The sequence below is a fragment of the Anopheles merus genome, chromosome 2R, assembly GCF_017562075.2.
Source record: "Anopheles merus strain MAF chromosome 2R, AmerM5.1, whole genome shotgun sequence".
Lineage (NCBI taxonomy): Eukaryota > Metazoa > Arthropoda > Insecta > Diptera > Culicidae > Anopheles > Anopheles merus.
Window position 1 is genome coordinate 21061864 of NC_054082.1, and position 16290 is coordinate 21078153.

Below are 16290 nucleotides of genomic sequence, written 5' to 3' on the forward strand. Positions count from 1 at the left end.
GATTTGTACTACAGTTTTGTTAATCCATCTGTTCTTTGCAAAAAATCATACAAAACAAAACAGCAACTTTTGCTCATCATTTTGGCCAATTTCGCTCGCTCACTGCCCAGTGTGCGGACGGCTGTGAGCAGCAGTGTGGGAATCGCTTTCGCAGCACTGCTGTCAGAATTGCTTCACTTCCGTTTTGTGTTTGCCAGATACAGGACTGCGTACTCATCATACAGAACAGCGAATTGGAGTTGGAGTTAAGCGAAAAGTACGTGATTTTTCTCTATTTTCTACATCCATCCTGGTGGTTCGTGCACGTGCGTCCGATAGTTGGTGCGTTTCTTTCACCGTCTGCGGTTCCATCATCAGGCCATTCATTGATTAATTTGACATAATTTGGCTTCCGGATGGTGCTGGTCCGAAACGCTCTCTCACCCTGCTTGAAATCGGGCTATAGCGGCTTGCCGATTGTTGCTACATTTTGTGCACAAGCAAGAGCAGTTTCATTGCAGAGAAGCATCTAGAAACTGAATTAAAACCTAATGATTTGCTCCGTCTGCTTTCCGCGAGCTGGGCACTGCATGTGCACGAGGCGATAATTAATTATAAGCCTGTCAAAATCGAAAATGAAATAGATTTTTGCTAACTCGCAAATAGCAGCAGCAGCAGCAGCAGCAGAAAGCGGAGCAGATAGAGAGGACCAGAGAAAGATAGAGCGTGATAGAGACAGGGCGAGCGAGAACGTGTAAGTAGGCACGAAAGGGACAGCTAGAGACAGAGAGGACGAAGAAAATGAACCGGTAATTTTGGAGCATTTTCACACATCCGCACGATACAGAGGCGCACCGTGTACAATATCGGGAAGAGGCATATTTTTGCAGGATATTGAAAACGAAACATTAATTTTCATCTAATTTCAACAGGAGTTTGTTTGGAACATCGCACGAATCGTAAAACGTGCGGAACGAACACAAAGGAAGAGGAACCTGGTGTGCGTGTGTGTACGTGTGTGTTAGTGTGTGTGTGTGTGTGCTGTTGGAAGCGCGGAGCAAAGTGGTGAGAAAAAATTCAAGCCACCAGCTGTAAGCAAAAGAGGGAGAAATAGCGAAGCAAGACAAAGAGGCAACGAAGTACGCGGCTTCCTCTCGACAGCAATCGAAAATTGGCAACAAAAAACCCCGTATATCTGCAATAGCTGCTACTACTTCAACGTCGACGGCAGGGCCAAAGATCTGTCCGCGACATACAGCGTGCACGTCGCATCTCGTCCAACCCGACCGATCGGCTGACTGAGTGGGGAAGTTCTTCAACCCCAACATCCCGGACGTCCAATGTCAGAACCTCAGTCGTCCCTGCTGCTTAAGAAACAACTGGCGGGTAAGTAGGAGAGGTCAGAGAAAGAGAGGGGGGGGGGGGTCATAGGGCAATGCGAAAAGCGCCGAGGCTGTCCCAGACGGAGGAAGGTCCTTGCCGACGTCCTTGCTTTTTTTGTCTGTCTCTGTGTGTGTGTGTGTGCGTGTGTGTTTAAATGGCTGGTTTGTGTGGATGTGCCGGTGTAATGATTATTGGTGAACCATTCATGGTCCGGGGAGGACTGAGAGGGTACACGCGCACCGGACGATAGTCTTTTTGCACTGCGAAATCGATAAGCACATATTATCATGTTGTATTTATTTTATTTGCGGCCGGGTACGGGTGCAGATGTTCCCGGACGAGCAGCAGTGGGGCTTCTTGCTGTTGTCACCCTTTTGCCTGCCTTCACTTCCCTAGCCGTCACTCGCCACACACCAGGTGTTTGTCGCCCATGCGAGCGAGAGCAATTGTGTCGCAGAGCGAGGGGTTAGTGAGACTGCGAGGGTGTTGGGGGGGGGGGGGGGGGGGGCGAAGGGACGCGTGCGTATGGCTGCTGCTGCTGCTGCCGTACGTCGTTGAACTTTGTCAGAGGGGAAAGTACCGTTCTGTCGGCATGTTCTCGGTGGCAAAACCACCTTCGTTTCCTTTCGCATGCACGACGGCTGCGTTCTGTAATGTAAAATCTTCTAATTGATTAAAACATTGTAATGTGTTCGTTCGTGTTTCTGGTTCATCTCTTGAGCGAACGAACCATCAGCAGTTGCTCTTCTCCGTACCGTATGCATATTTTGGTTGAAGTCTCTTTGTTTTCGCGACCTGCTCCCCGCAGCCAGGGTCAGAGGGGCAAAAGTGGGAATGTTCCTTTTTTTGTAGTTGTTGTTGCTACACTCTGTGTAACCTTTGTGAAAGTGAAATGGACGCACAAAATGAATGAAAAGATAAGTCGCACTAAAACCCCTGAATGGGATGGAGGAGGTTGGAAGTTAATTGAGTTGATGCGAACTGAAATGTGGCAATGGATTTTCTTTTCATTTGCATCGCTTGGCGTGCTTAAGGTACGAAATTTAATGTTGAATACGAATTGAACTAATTGAATGGGATTCCAATGATTCCAAAATTGCGGTTAGAAATTACGAAATATTGTGAAACATTACAATCAGTGCGGAAGTGAAAGCGGCTGCAAGCAAAAGTATTACGATTCTAATTGTTTTCTTATCATTTTTACGATTGTTCTATCTTTGTAGAGCTGAGCAAAAATCCTGTGGAAGGATTTTCAGCCGGTCTGATCGACGACAATGACATCTTCAGATGGGAAGTACTCATCATTGGACCTCCAGATACTCTATAGTAAGTAATTCATAAATTAAAATGTACTTTTCCTATCGTTTTCAAAAACAAAAGAAGCTATTTCGATTGAACTAATCTAGAAGAGAGTGCTGCGCATGCAAATGTGTGAAATTGTGTTTGGCTTATCGCATTGATCGCCCGACTACCTGTAACATTTGTAAACTAACCTCATCAGAAAGCACTTGGCATGGAGACGCCGAATGCAGGTGTGCTAACAATGAGGGACATTAACCTGCATCTTTGCTTAAACCGTCCTGCTAGACGTTTCGAATTCTGTGGGGCACTGAGAGCGAATGATTACAATTCATCAAATGTATAAAACTGTTTTCTTTTTTTCAATCTTCGTGCTTGTGAATGAGACAGACATAGAACCACCATCTTAGTTCATGGTCTGTGTGTGAGCAAAAATCTGTTCAATCAGATCCTGCCTGCATGAATGTCTAACAACGTGTCTAACCCATTGTATCATTCAGAATTCTTCGTTTCTTATCATTGCACGTTTCAGACGATTTAGGCAGCAAATATTTAACGTAAACTTACCCCATTTACTTTTTAGCGAGGGCGGATTCTTCAAGGCACACCTCCACTTCCCGAAGGAGTATCCGTTGAGACCGCCGCGCATGAAGTTCGTCACAGAGATCTGGCACCCGAACATCGACCGCAATGGTGACGTTTGCATCAGCATCCTGCACGAGCCGGGCGATGACAAGTGGGGCTACGAGAAGGCATCGGAGCGCTGGCTTCCGGTGCACACGGTCGAGACGATTCTAATATCGGTCATCTCGATGCTGGCCGACCCGAACGACGAGTCGCCGGCGAACGTGGACGCGGCGAAGGAGTGGCGAGAGGCGTATCCGGAATTTAAGCGAAAGGTAGCCCGGTGTGTTCGGAAGAGTCAGGAAGATTGTTAGTAGCATTTATAATACTTTTTTTTAAATTGTCTTATATTTATTAATTAATTAATGTACGGATTACACTTACCTAAAATGAACGAAAGAAAGGCATTGAAGGATCAAGTATCGCTATCACGTCTACTACTAGTGTCACCATTATTCTTCTATCCCACTATCACCTACCGGTATCTCTTACTGTTGCCAGTGTCGCTATATTTACCTTCTCGTACTATGACGGTTCGCTACTACAACTGCACACACACACACACACACACACACACGTATTGATCAACGTCGAAACCTTTTTTTCACAAAAGAAAGTATACTATCAGGAAAACACGAACGCTTTTTTGTTTGGCGTGGTCGTCGTGCCTGTCACGCTGGTTGTGTGAGTTAACGGAAAGAAACTCCGTAGTGTGATGGATGAAGGTGATCTGTACCAGTAAAGTTTAAACAGCCCCTTTTGTATGGCCCTCCTTGCGTCTCCAGAAACGCTGCTAATAAAATGTGAAGTTGTATGGACTGTGATTGAGCGAGGAGAGCATGCTTCACATTTTGCAGCTGAACACAATGTTAAGCACAGATGCGAATTATAAGCCAAGCGTTGCGCATGAATCGCCGATCACGGCTCTGTGTGTTACTTTTATGCTTTATTTCGGCTATCTACGTATATGCTTGCGTCGTGAACATTTCGCAAAAGTGACTGACACGGGATTCAAAGCTACCTTCAGACGCAATCCCCTAACGAACTGAGCGTTATTATTGTATCTTTAAAAAAATGATAGCGCCTTTTTGCAGCAAAACAACACAAACTGAGCAGTGGTGTATACTTTACGGGGGGTTGAGGACGACGAACATTTGATACTCAGGAACTTAAAACTACTACAACAACTTATTACAATTGCGCGAGGAACGGGAAAGAGAATTAGAGATGATAATGCGATGAAAAGCAAAACAACGCAAAATCATCTTAATTCTGGATTGTGTGTAATTTCCTCAATGAGCGATCCGGAAAGGCCGACAAATAAGGAAAGCCCTGCATAATCAACGAATCTATCCGCTTTATTGTGCTTACTGTGTGTGTAAACCCGGCTCAAAAATCTACGTGCTTTCCTCTTTCCTAAAAAGAAATTAATTTGAATGAGCTCCCGTCACGTTTCTACGTTGTAAATAGCCCTGTTTTACAAGATCACCCAACCTTTTTGATTCGATTGCTCGATTCTACCTAACGTATTTGCACCTAAATAACTAAGGAGCCCCGGCGGTCAACGTGCACTCTGCTCTGGTCTGGACGTGCAGTGGTGGTCAGTGTGGGAATGTAGACTGACAGCAGCAGCCAGCAGGGTCGTTCAGGATAGGCAAAACACCATGATGAATCCTGAACATGATTAGGCTTGTAAACACGTGGCAGTTACTATGATACATGCGACCTAGGAGCTGACGTATTACCTTATTTCTAGATGCGGTAGACCATTATCCCGTACTGATTTAAAATAACTACGCAACGCAATACGAATCAACAGCTACATTTAATCATACTGAGGAAATAAGATGTATTGTGTTTCAGACACACGTGCGAATAATGCAATACTAAGCCGGCCAGATGATGCACTCAAACGGCAGGATAGCAACGATGATTGAAGTTTAGAAATAAAAATAATAAAGGCAGCTTAGGTAGGAATAGGAAAGGAAAAAAAAGGTATCGGCAAACGAGTTACGCAGTGGGTGGGTGAGATTATTGATACCGAAGTGATGAGTGTTGGGCAAAGATCGTGCATCTAAGCCTGTGTAAGAGTAGTGAAGTAATAGAAAAACTAGCAAAAAACACATAAAAACAGCATAACAATAATAAACCCAATGGCTACAGCATAAAAGAACGATCGAGCACTCAGACTGATTCAGAAGTGAGTGCTAAAGATGTATTGTATTTTCATTCATTTTGTGTTCAGTTTTTGTGTATGATCAGTACGTTCCTTTTGCGTTTACAGTTAGTTCAAATACAGTTTTACAAAGGAAAAAATAATCTATAATTTTCCCTGTCCCAAATACCCAACACCTATGTATGTGTCCTACAACTATCTCTGTGAAGTGACGGACAACTACTGTGAGCGAATATGGGCTCACGCGTTAACATTTAGGAGACACATGCATTGGCCGATACCATAAGTGAGACAATTGTAAAACAATTAAAAAATACAAATAAAGATGATCTACATACAGCAGAGAGCCGTTGTTGTGAGTTTGGAGAAATGTCTTTATTTTTACCCAGTATCTGTTCTCTCGGTGTCGTTAGGTGGATACATTAATATGAAATTTAAGGATCTAACCGAGTTCTTTTTAAGGCAATTGTATATGGATTTTGAAAAGTTATTCAAAAGTTACATAAAACATACATTCCGAATAGTGCAGATGTGAATATTACTGTTCCGGATAGCATGTAAGGATATACGATCATTAAGATTGGGTTACAGCATCATTCCTTAGCTTAACGATCTTTAGAGAACAAAGTTACGGATATCTTTAGTTAGAAAATGAAAAGAAAGGTTACATTTCACTAAAGAAATCGTTTGAAATTCACTACAATTCACTTCGAAATTCAACCCTTGCTCCCCACTGAAAGCTCCTCATTCTCGCTGTGCTTTCAGTTTTGCAAAGCTCCCCGAAACAGTTTATAGTGACCGATCGAGCACTAGCGTAAATTCACCGGCTTGCACGCGCGAGAAAGAGATAGCATATACCCCGGCAAAAACTACCAACGAGCGAGAAAGCCAAACAACAGCCGAACAGCTTTTGTTTCCCTCTTGCACCGGCTCCGGTCGAGCCGTTTGTGGAAGCAGCGCTGCGTAGTAGCAGCCAGGCAGTAGTGGGAGCAAAGCAACACGTTGCCATCTCTTTCCTTCGGCTTTTGGCGCGCTACTATTGCTGCGTGTGGTGCGATGGAAAGCACGCGTGCGCACGCCCGATCGTGTGTAGTTCGCGCGTTCTAGTGTGCCGCGACGTCGTGTCCAGGGAGGCTGCTCGCTGCCGCTCGAAACAAACAAGCTTTGGCTTCGCGGCAAACAACACCACACGTTCGAAACCGCGTACCAACCGGGGCGCTCACCCGTGTTTAGGCGTGCGTGCGTGCGTGCGTGCGTCCCAGCGTGTATAATATTCGCGAGTGCGAACGGGTTTTTTGGTTTTTGTTTCGTTCTTGCTGTTTTGTTGTGTGCGGAAAAAAGGGGCGAAAGACGCACAAAACAGAAAAGCAAACCGGCTGGCACTGCTGGTACAGAACGCGGCGCCAAACACTCCCCGTTCTGCGCCCTTTGCCAAAACAGCAAAAACGTTAGCCGTTTGTGGTTTTTCTGTGGCTGTGTGTTTGAAACCGCGTGGTTTGCGAGCAACGCCGAAAGAACAGCCCCGTCGCTCGGAAGTGGGGGTGCAGCAGCAGCAGTAGCGGCAGCATCAGCATCAGCAGCCACCCCAAAAGGTGTGCTGGGCGTGTGGCGGCAAGGTTGGTGTAGAATAAAGCAAAAAAAAAAAAAAAACGACCGAGGTGAAACGAAAACGTTCCTTCCAGTGGTTGCTGCGATCTTGTTGCGAGGGGGTTCGTCTTCAGGTGGTTTAGCCTCTTTGCCTGTGTGGTGGTGGTGGTGGTGATGTTGTTGTTTTGGCTCGTGTATGCGCTCGTTCGCGCTTTCGTATGTTGTGGGCATTGTTTTCGTGCAGAAGAGGGTAAATTGGGTGCAGCAGTAGCTAAAAACCGTAAAAAAACAAAACAGCAGCAAGTTTTGAAAGTCGCTCTCAGGGTGATACTGGAAAAGGGGTGGAGTGGCTTACACACACACACAGGCAACCACACACATACGATCTCTGCTAAACACCACGGGGATGAGCTTAAGAGAAGGAGACTGTGCTGGCAACAGCTAACGGTGGCCGCGAAACTCGCCGTGAAATGTGTGAAAATGGATGAGGACAGGGCCGTGCAATGGTGGCAAACCGGCAAACGTAGCCCAGTTGTGCAAACAGGCAACAACACAAAACAGACGCATTACAACGTGCCTGTGAAGCGGCAGAAGTAGAAGCAGCAGCAGCAGCAACAGCAGCGGCAACAACAAAACCATATGATTCGTGCCACGCCGTGCCGGTGCGCTCGCGGGATGACCTCCAAGATGTTGGCCTTCGATGCCGGTCGAAGTGGTTGTGAACATGTTTTTGTGTGTGTGTGTGTGTGTATGTGTGTGCTTGAGCTTTACTTCTTTCGGTTGAGTTGGGGGCATGCTTTTGTGGTGTTGTTTGGTTCTGTGCTTGATGTCGTTTACTTCGTTGGAGTTTTTTTCTTCTTTTTCTTGCTGCCATCTTACACGTGGGAAGCGGATGAAGAATACTGAGAATTTCCGGATTTTTACCCCCACCCCCCCCCTCCCTTATTCGATCGCACAGTTTCTTCGAGCATCGCTGCAGATTGGTGTGGAGCGAATTCCGGCCGCTGTTTTATTGCCTTGTTCCGGCAGCGTGCTCATGCCGCAACATTTTACATTGTTTTCCCTCTTTTTTGTCTGCCGTAAATGATGATGTTTCAAAATAACGCACCATCGCTTGGGCTCAAAGCCATCACCAAACTAATTAACGGTAACATATTCCTTAAATGATTTTCAATTATCGTGTTTTTTTTGCTTTTTTTGCATGATTGAAATTTTCGGAAATTAGTGGTATGGAACTTAATTAAATTGTGTGTGTGTGTGTGTGTGCATAATTCCGTCACCCAGAATCGCCTACGTACCGCCTCCCACAGCGAGCCAACAGCATGACATGAAAAAAAAAGAAGCCCAAAGAATCGTAGGTGCAAGCAAACCGAGAACCGAAAGTGTGACCTAATTTAATCGTTCTCGTTTAAGTGTGCCGATAGAATGCTCATTTTAGTCGTGTTGCTCCATTCAGCGCACCAAGTTGACGCCGTCTTTTCGGCACGAACACAGCCGCACACAACGTTGTGATGTCAGAAAAGCACATCATGCTGGCGAGGAACCTGTACTGGCTGCTGCTGCTTCACGTTCATCCCAGCAGCATCATTGTCATCGTCATCTCCATGCTTGCTTTGATTCTTTTGCTTTGGGGCGGGAGGGTTTGTTTCATTCTTCCTTCATTTGGCGGTACCAGAAAGAGTGGATAACATTGACAAATGCACACTCACACACACACACACACACACACACACACACACACACACACACACACACACACACACACACACACACACACACGTTTGGCCACTCTTCCCGCTCGCTTCCCTTCGAGTGAAAGGATTCACCCGGTGTGTGTGTGTGTGCGTGCCCTCCTGCCGGTCGTTTTAGCATGAGCACAATCTTCCGCCTGGTTCCGACCGGGATTGGTGGTGAAGGTGGCAAAGCGATCGACTTTTGGCTTCCACAGTGAATGGCACAGCAGCAGCCAGCAGCCGTCGTCGTCTCTGCCTTCGCTCTTCTACAACTACCATCGACGATAATCGATCGGTGCATGACCCAGATTTTTGCATTTTTGCCGGTGCTGGGTGTTTTAAGTGGAACGAACACAAAAAGCGGAAACTGCAAGCGGAAGTGGGGGGGCTGCAGCTGCACCATCATGCGCTGCACTGCGATTTTCTGGTGGCTGAATTCTTACCAATGTACTTTTTTTTCTTCTTTTTCTTTTTATTTTTGGAAGAAACGTTTCGTGACAGTTTTTAGGACGCGTTTTTTTCTTCTTCTACCGTGGTGTTGCATGGTTGCACTTTTTTAAGTGCATTAATTTAAAGCGATTGGCTTGTGTAGAATGAATTACGCCGTTCTATTGGGCAGGAAGTAGGTTGAGCAGAAAATCCAATCTCCAGATCTGCTTCAAACTTCCAGCGTTCGCCGTTCGCAGGGGGCCCTGTCGGCCTTTCTTGCAACTTCAGCGTAACGATTTGCATACGATGATGATACATCTTCATCTATAGGCAATCGGGGGAGAGGGTAAAGGGCAAGGAGAGAGAAAGAGAGAGAGAGACAAACTGCTGGGGGAGAGTGAGCCTGTTGTACACCTAGCAACTTATTCCCGCTGGTTTTGAAGAGACTCACACCAACCCACATACACCTTCTTACTACGATAATGTAGTTTAAAAGAAGTGTATTTTCTATCCCTTCTGCAATGTTTTCTTCAAGCGCAAAATTAAACTTTATCAACTTCGCCCAAGACACGGGCGTCTCGTCGGCAATCGTGAGTCGTTGGGGCTGGCGCGTAGTATGCACGGCCGTAGATTTATGCATAGAAGAACCACGTACGGCCTCGCCGCGCCAAGAGTATCATACACTGGACATATACATACTTACCCACATACATATATGGTTATGAATAGAGAATTGAGTCGCTGCAATCCGCCGACTAAGGGAGGCCGAAAACTCACGTAACACTGTGACACACACGGGCCAGCTGACAAAGGGGGTAACGCATAATGCCCGATCGGGCCACTACTCTTGAGGTCTTGAACCATTTGGCTGAACTGGGTTACCGTGCTGAGCGGAATTGTAATGGCACAAATGCTTTGTTTTATGCTTAAAATCCCATTATAGGGTAGAAAACGTTCGAAATCTTTAGGATTCATAATTCATTAGTATGGAATTTTGCCTTGTTATGAAATCATCGCAATCACAAAGTTAATTAAAAACTGTTAAATTACTATTAACTATGAGACTGAGTATGAGTTGCATTAAAAATTGAGGGTTTTTAATTAAAATTAGTCACCATTTATAATGTAAAACAAAAGACAAACATTTTCTTTTTCTCAAATATATTGACGAAGAGTAGGGCATAATGTAGAGATAATATGATGAAAAAAGTCCCGATTAATGTACAGGTTATTGAGATATTCAGGGTAACGATAAAAAACAACATACAAACAAAAAAAGATTAAAAAGACAGAACATTTGGGCTCAAACTCTGTAGTCCCTTACCATAATGATTTTTTCGTATGTTAATCCAACATATTGACCAACAATTCCGGAGACCTTGAGCTTTAACGAACAGGGAAAACATTATAGCTTGACTCTTAAGCTTCATGCTGACACTTATATTGCCACTGTAATGAAAACAAACAAAAACTGCAAAACGTATCTATAATGTAAGAAGATTAGGACAAAAAACTCTCTGTATCAATGGCGGAAGTTGCGTTTACATGATCAGCTTACTGGCGCCATGGATCGCGCAATTAACGGTGCACAATAATCGTTTCCCCGCTGTGCGACCTTTCTCAGGGCGGTGTGGAGATGATCCTGTTAAACATAAAAAAACAACAACCCCCAAGATCACTACAAGGGACAACGCAACAAAGAACAAATCACTACTTCACATTTAAAACCATTCATAAAAGAGCTTCATCAAGCAGCGCAGCCAGTGTGAGTGTGGGGTTTTGCTTCATCATGCTTTTTGATTGTGATCAACTTGTAAACTTGGAAAGAATGAAGTGTGTAGTACTACAATGGCACAAATTACAATCATTTTCGGTCGTTTTAGCGGTTGCAGGGTGTGTGGGACAGACAAAAAGCCTGCTAACAATTCGACCCTTTTTTGTGCCTTCTGCTGCTGCTGTTTTGTTCCGGCCCATGTTGCGGTGGGATCTATTTTTGACGTCAATAAATCTTACATTAGCGCGAACAAAAACACGCTACCTGCCGTAGCATGATCGATAACGTTAGGATTTCTTGCGAATACTCCACCAGAAAAAAAAGAGAGAATACTTCTCCCAACACACCACAACACACGAACGGTGGCAAATTTAGCCTGTTGCAGAGCGCCGGGATGTTGAAGCACTAAGCGGATAAAATGATTGACTTTGATGGGTTTCCTAAAACGCTTAGTCCCCCACCACACACATACACACACACACAAGGTGCTTTATCAGGGTGTGTTCGATTTGTTTCGCTTCAAACGGTCTGAGATTGTATCTGAGGTGTGTTGGTGAGAGAGAAGGATGTTTGTTTTTGCGCTATTTTTGTTTAAAGTCCAAATCATGGGCCAAAATCGATCACGGGCTAATTGTTTTTTAATTAATTCAATTCGTCATTATTATACATGCCTACCTCAGAGCATTACATTGAGTTTGACGATCATTATGTGCGTCACATTGGACCCTGATATGGGCATGTTTTGGATGACTTGAGTTGATTGTTGTATTTTTGTTGATGGCTTGGAAGTGCACGATCGTCGTATCGGCGTAGTCTCTTCAGACGCATATCATGATCCTATCCTATTGGTCTTGGTCAGGAAAGACTTTTATTCTGATATGTTATTGCTTAGTATTGTTTTTTTAAATTCAAACCCAATTGCTTATTTTTCCATCGTTATTAACACCACATACGATGCCGATAGTTCCATTTTATCGACCCATTCTATCCGGGGTCACAAAACTTCTAACACAAAACGTCAAAAAGTCAAATGAACTTATTTTCTGCGACTCAACGCATGTACTCCCATGCTGCTGTCACCCGTGGGCCCAAAGTGGTGACTTTGTTTTAACTTAACCGGGTGCGTATTATGTCATGGTGTGTATTCCTTCATCAACTTCGCTCGTCAAACGTGTCACCGGCAGAGGGGATGATGGTTCGAAATTAACAAGCTTCAGCAGAGGCATCAGTTACTTTCGAAAGGGTTTCATCTCACCGGACAAGTTGTGGGTTAGTTAAGCTAGGTTAGATTCGTTTTTTTTTGTTTTATTCCACATTCCCAACTCATTTGCATCGCATCTGTGAAGATGAGATATTAGCGTTCATTTTAATAAGGTTGACGAAGGTTAGCTTACCTTTTTGGAAAGGCTTGTAATGATTTTTCGAACGGAATCTGTACACACGGCTCCTGATGGGGGGAGGGGAAAAAAAAGGAATAATTAGCAAAAAAATACCTCTCATCAACGGAATAAACGAAAGCCCAAGGCTATGGTGCAACGCTGGTGCAATTGATTGCCGCTTACTCTTCTTAAGCCGTGCTGTTGCTGTTTGATCTCTCTTAGTCAGCTAAAAATGCGCACGTACGAAAAATGTGCCAACGTGAAGATGTCCGCATTTGGCCTTCCGCCCCTCCGTACCTCCGCAAGCGTGCTGTAATGACACCACGAAATTAATCACTCATCACTATCCAGCCTAGTCGCCGACGAGGACAACGAACGACATTGCTGGGGGAGTGGATTTGGCGGCATGTTGTAACGTCGCACATGGGCACATGGATCCTGTAATTACTGTTACTACACCAGCTGGAGAGGAGGGCCAAGCCCCCCCCCCTCCATCCTCTCGCAAAAGTTCGGGGTCGCCGCAGCAGGAGATAATTAGAATGTGCATGCGGTAAATCATGCGGCCCAGCATTCGCCATTATTCACACGCCGCACACAGAGTAAATGTTTCTGCGAATGTGACGTTTCGCACCGAAACGAGCTAATGAAGCATTTAGTACAGGCGTCGTTGCCATCGAAGGTGGTGTACACCGTCGTCGTCGTCGTCGTCTTCGCAGGATAAACTTCGCAGAAAGATGGGGTTGAGCTTGACTTGGGCGCAATGAGGGCGTCTCTGTACGATCGCATTAGGCACCGAAGAGGGGCGACGATCTAATCTGAGTGTGGCCGCTGAGGAGTCGGAGTCGGAGCTAATGAAGTAAAGTTTGTTTGTTTGGGCAAGGGGAATCAAGGGGAACCTTTGAGCCGGACCTGAGCTAATGATTAGTTTTGTTTTTCCCCCATTCGCTAGCACTTTGGCTTTGGGTGCCAAAGGATAATGATCGACATAATGATGAACCTTGGTTGAAAATGAAGCATATGTATTAGGTACGATTATCTGCCTTATGTATGAGTGGGGAAAGTTGAGTAACAAGGAAAGAAAGAAATAGTGTAGTACGTTAGTTTGCAGTTGAGATGGGCGTAAAATAAACACCATTTAAATGCATTTCATTACAACACATTGAAAACGCTCTAGTTTGATGGATCACTGTTTGGACATCCTTTTTTCCGAATGACTCCAAGTCCGGACGTCTTTGGGTCATTCCAACTCAAGTCGACTCTGACTCCGGATAGTCCTGGATGATTCTTGCTCTCTTCTCTGGATGCTAGTTTAACCTACGTTTGCGGAGTCGGTATCGGACATTAGGACCACAGAGAGCTATCGAAACGGAGTTCAAAGTTAATAGTGTAGTTTGGGACATAGCCAAAGCCTCTTGTCGACTAACCCCGAAACACGTGTTCTGAGTTCCGAACCAAAGTTTCTGCTATTAGGAATCGGAAATATTTACTGACGATTTATCAATATATTAAAAGGCCAACATAAAACTATCCAACCAGTGCGCGATCGTACTGTAAACAGTAATTTATCAACACAAAAAAGAGGTTTATTGTTTGGTTGGAAAACACAAAAGAAGAATTATGTTCTGAGTTGGAACTGATAGCAATGATTTAAATATACAATGCATCCAGGTATCGGTGGGAATAGCTGCAGTAGCAGCAGCAGTGCATACTGTACATTGTTATCATTTCGCTTCCACACAGGTGGTGTGCTTGTTGCTTTAAAACGATGTGTCCTTTCCAATCCATAATTACGGTCGGGATGGTATTGATTGTGTTGAATAATTTAAACTACGTTCAAACGTTGGGGAAAAAGGATCCAGATTTCAATCTGGAAAATGAAACAATAATAATTATAGGAATTGTCTGCGTGGAAATCGTAATACCGTGTCCCGCAGCGGGTCGATATAAATCCATTTAATAACGATGCTTCTACGTTTTTTTTTAATTCCATTTCAGCAATCAATACTGTAAGAGGCGTGTGCAAAAATAGGCCAGTGCTGAATATCGGCAGAAGTGTGGCAGTATTTTTGTTGTTGTTGTTGTTCTAGCTGTTTTTAGTGAAGGATAGAGGGGGGGCAAAGCCCCATTCGGGAACTACTGCTTACACCTCGTGCAATCGTGTGTATGTGGAATGGTTTAATAGAAGGTAGGGGAAAAAAAGAAAGTAGAAACGTCCTGCCAAACGGTCCACGCGGTGCTAATCGATGTCGATATATTGCGAATAGTGTGGGGGGTAGCCCAGGCGAATCGCTGCTGCAAGGATAGCAGGACCATGGTCCGCCATCAGTTCTGCCTCAACAACAACAACAACGACGACCGGTGGTGAGTGCAATCGTCGTGTGCCGCATATATCTATTGATCCAATGTTTATCTGAAACGGGCAAGCCCTTTTCTTTGCCTGGCTTTGGATGGAGCAAGCGTGTGTAAGCGTGGAGTGATAGCTCGCGATATCGTGAAGCTCGGTTTTTCCTGTGTTGTCTGTGTTCTTGTTTGTATGTGTGTGTGTGTGGGTTTCTGTGTACTCGTGAGTGTTTGCCCCGTTTGATTCGCTAGAGTAAAAGTGTCTAACGCAAGCCAAGAAGAAGCCGGTCTGCCAAGTTCAGGAAGTGATAATACGCGAACCGAGCAAAACGTGGGCCGGCAGTGTGCGCCGCTATTCGCTGCCCAGCACACAACTGCCAGCGAAAATGAAGTGCTAATTTGCGACTAATATCTTCGATCGAGCGATGAGCGTGAAAGCCATTCTGATGAAGGCCGGGCTTTATTGATGCGCAGGTGAGTTTATGTTGCTGGGAACAGATTGTTGGGAGCGTGATTTTCGGGAGCGGTCGGTTTTGTTATCCTGTTGTTTGCTATTATTACGTATCGTTCGGATTGAAAATGGTTAGTAAGCTTTTTAAAATAGAAACGTGATACAATAAGAAAACACAATTCAATCCATCTTTCTTCCATGCTGATTCGTTAGACCTTTTCTCTGAAGGTCCTTTTGCTCAAAGACGTCTCAGTGGAGGATGATGAAACTGGATTGGAGAAGATCTCAGCAATAATAGTCAAACCAGGAATTCTTGCTACATCTTGTGTCAGTGGTACCCCATCTCGAATGCCTTTAAAGTGAGAAAACTTCAAAAGGCTACACATTTCGTCGAAAATCTTCCTTAGACTCTTCCGGATATAAACCATTCTACAAAACTGCTTCGATGTCTTCTTAGCCTAGCCGGGGTGGATGATTTACTGAACAACATTATCGGTTGTTGCATGGATTTTGATGGTGGTTTTATTTGTCACCCTCTTTTCCGGTTCAGTTACCACCTTACCGATACTTTTGAAAGTTAAAAAATGAACCAAAAATCATCTCACTGAAAATCATTGAAATAGGCATTTTTTAGGAATAAACCAAAGGAAGAATTGAATGTAAAATCGATCGATACGATCGACTGCTGAAGCGCATGGTTGTCTACCGTTTTCTCATACATGTTCTATAACCAAGCTGCAAGCAATTTCCACAGCTGCCTGTGCGCGCAACATCCTTTACCTTTTTCCCCCTATACATGTATAGGCCACACTATCACTCCACCGTTCGCAAAGCGCAGCTTATTGCTTTTCCACCCTTACTGCTGGTAGTATCCCGAGCCCGAGCTTTTGTTTGATATTTCCTTCCCGCGCGCATTGAAAGGATAATCAAAATAGCTCTGCATCAAATGATTCATGTCCGCTGCGGGAGTAGCACAGTTTCCGAGATCAAACAGTGGAAATATTGTCCCGGCCCAGACAATGATCGCGTGGATAAAGAATATAACAACGGCTCTAGGGCAATGAAAGCAAGGGAAAAACGAGAAGCGTTCCAAACTGTCTGTTCTTTTCAAGTTCAGTGTAGCATCAGCAATGGCT

The 16290-nt window shown here is 44.6% G+C and overlaps 2 protein-coding genes across 6 annotated transcripts in view; both read left to right on the forward strand.

Annotated features, from left to right (window-relative positions):
• The first annotated feature begins 148 nt into the window (after nucleotides 1–148).
• On the forward strand, nucleotides 149–5805 carry LOC121588971 (ubiquitin-conjugating enzyme E2 G1). 3 transcript variants are annotated; one of them, XM_041907458.1, is made up of 4 exons: nucleotides 149–256; nucleotides 912–1365; nucleotides 2586–2688; nucleotides 3245–5805. In XM_041907458.1, exons 2-4 carry the CDS (start codon nucleotides 1320–1322, stop codon nucleotides 3597–3599), a joined length of 504 nt encoding a protein of 167 aa, XP_041763392.1. In that variant the 5' UTR covers nucleotides 149–256; nucleotides 912–1319; the 3' UTR covers nucleotides 3600–5805. The 3 variants fall into 3 exon arrangements, with proteins under 3 accessions (XP_041763392.1, XP_041763395.1, XP_041763394.1); XM_041907461.1 differs by having other exon boundaries at nucleotides 156–321; XM_041907460.1 differs by lacking the exon at nucleotides 149–256 and adding an exon at nucleotides 339–733.
• Nucleotides 5806–6505: 700 nt separating this feature from the next.
• LOC121590837 (calcium/calmodulin-dependent protein kinase kinase 1) overlaps nucleotides 6506–16290 on the forward strand; it is a 92182-nt gene continuing 82397 nt past the window's right edge. For all 3 annotated transcript variants that reach the window (XM_041910883.1, XM_041910882.1, XM_041910885.1), the window contains exons 1-2: nucleotides 6506–7077; nucleotides 14359–15177. The gene's annotated coding sequence lies outside the window, so the exon portion shown is untranslated. The remainder of the gene's footprint in view (nucleotides 7078–14358; nucleotides 15178–16290) is intronic.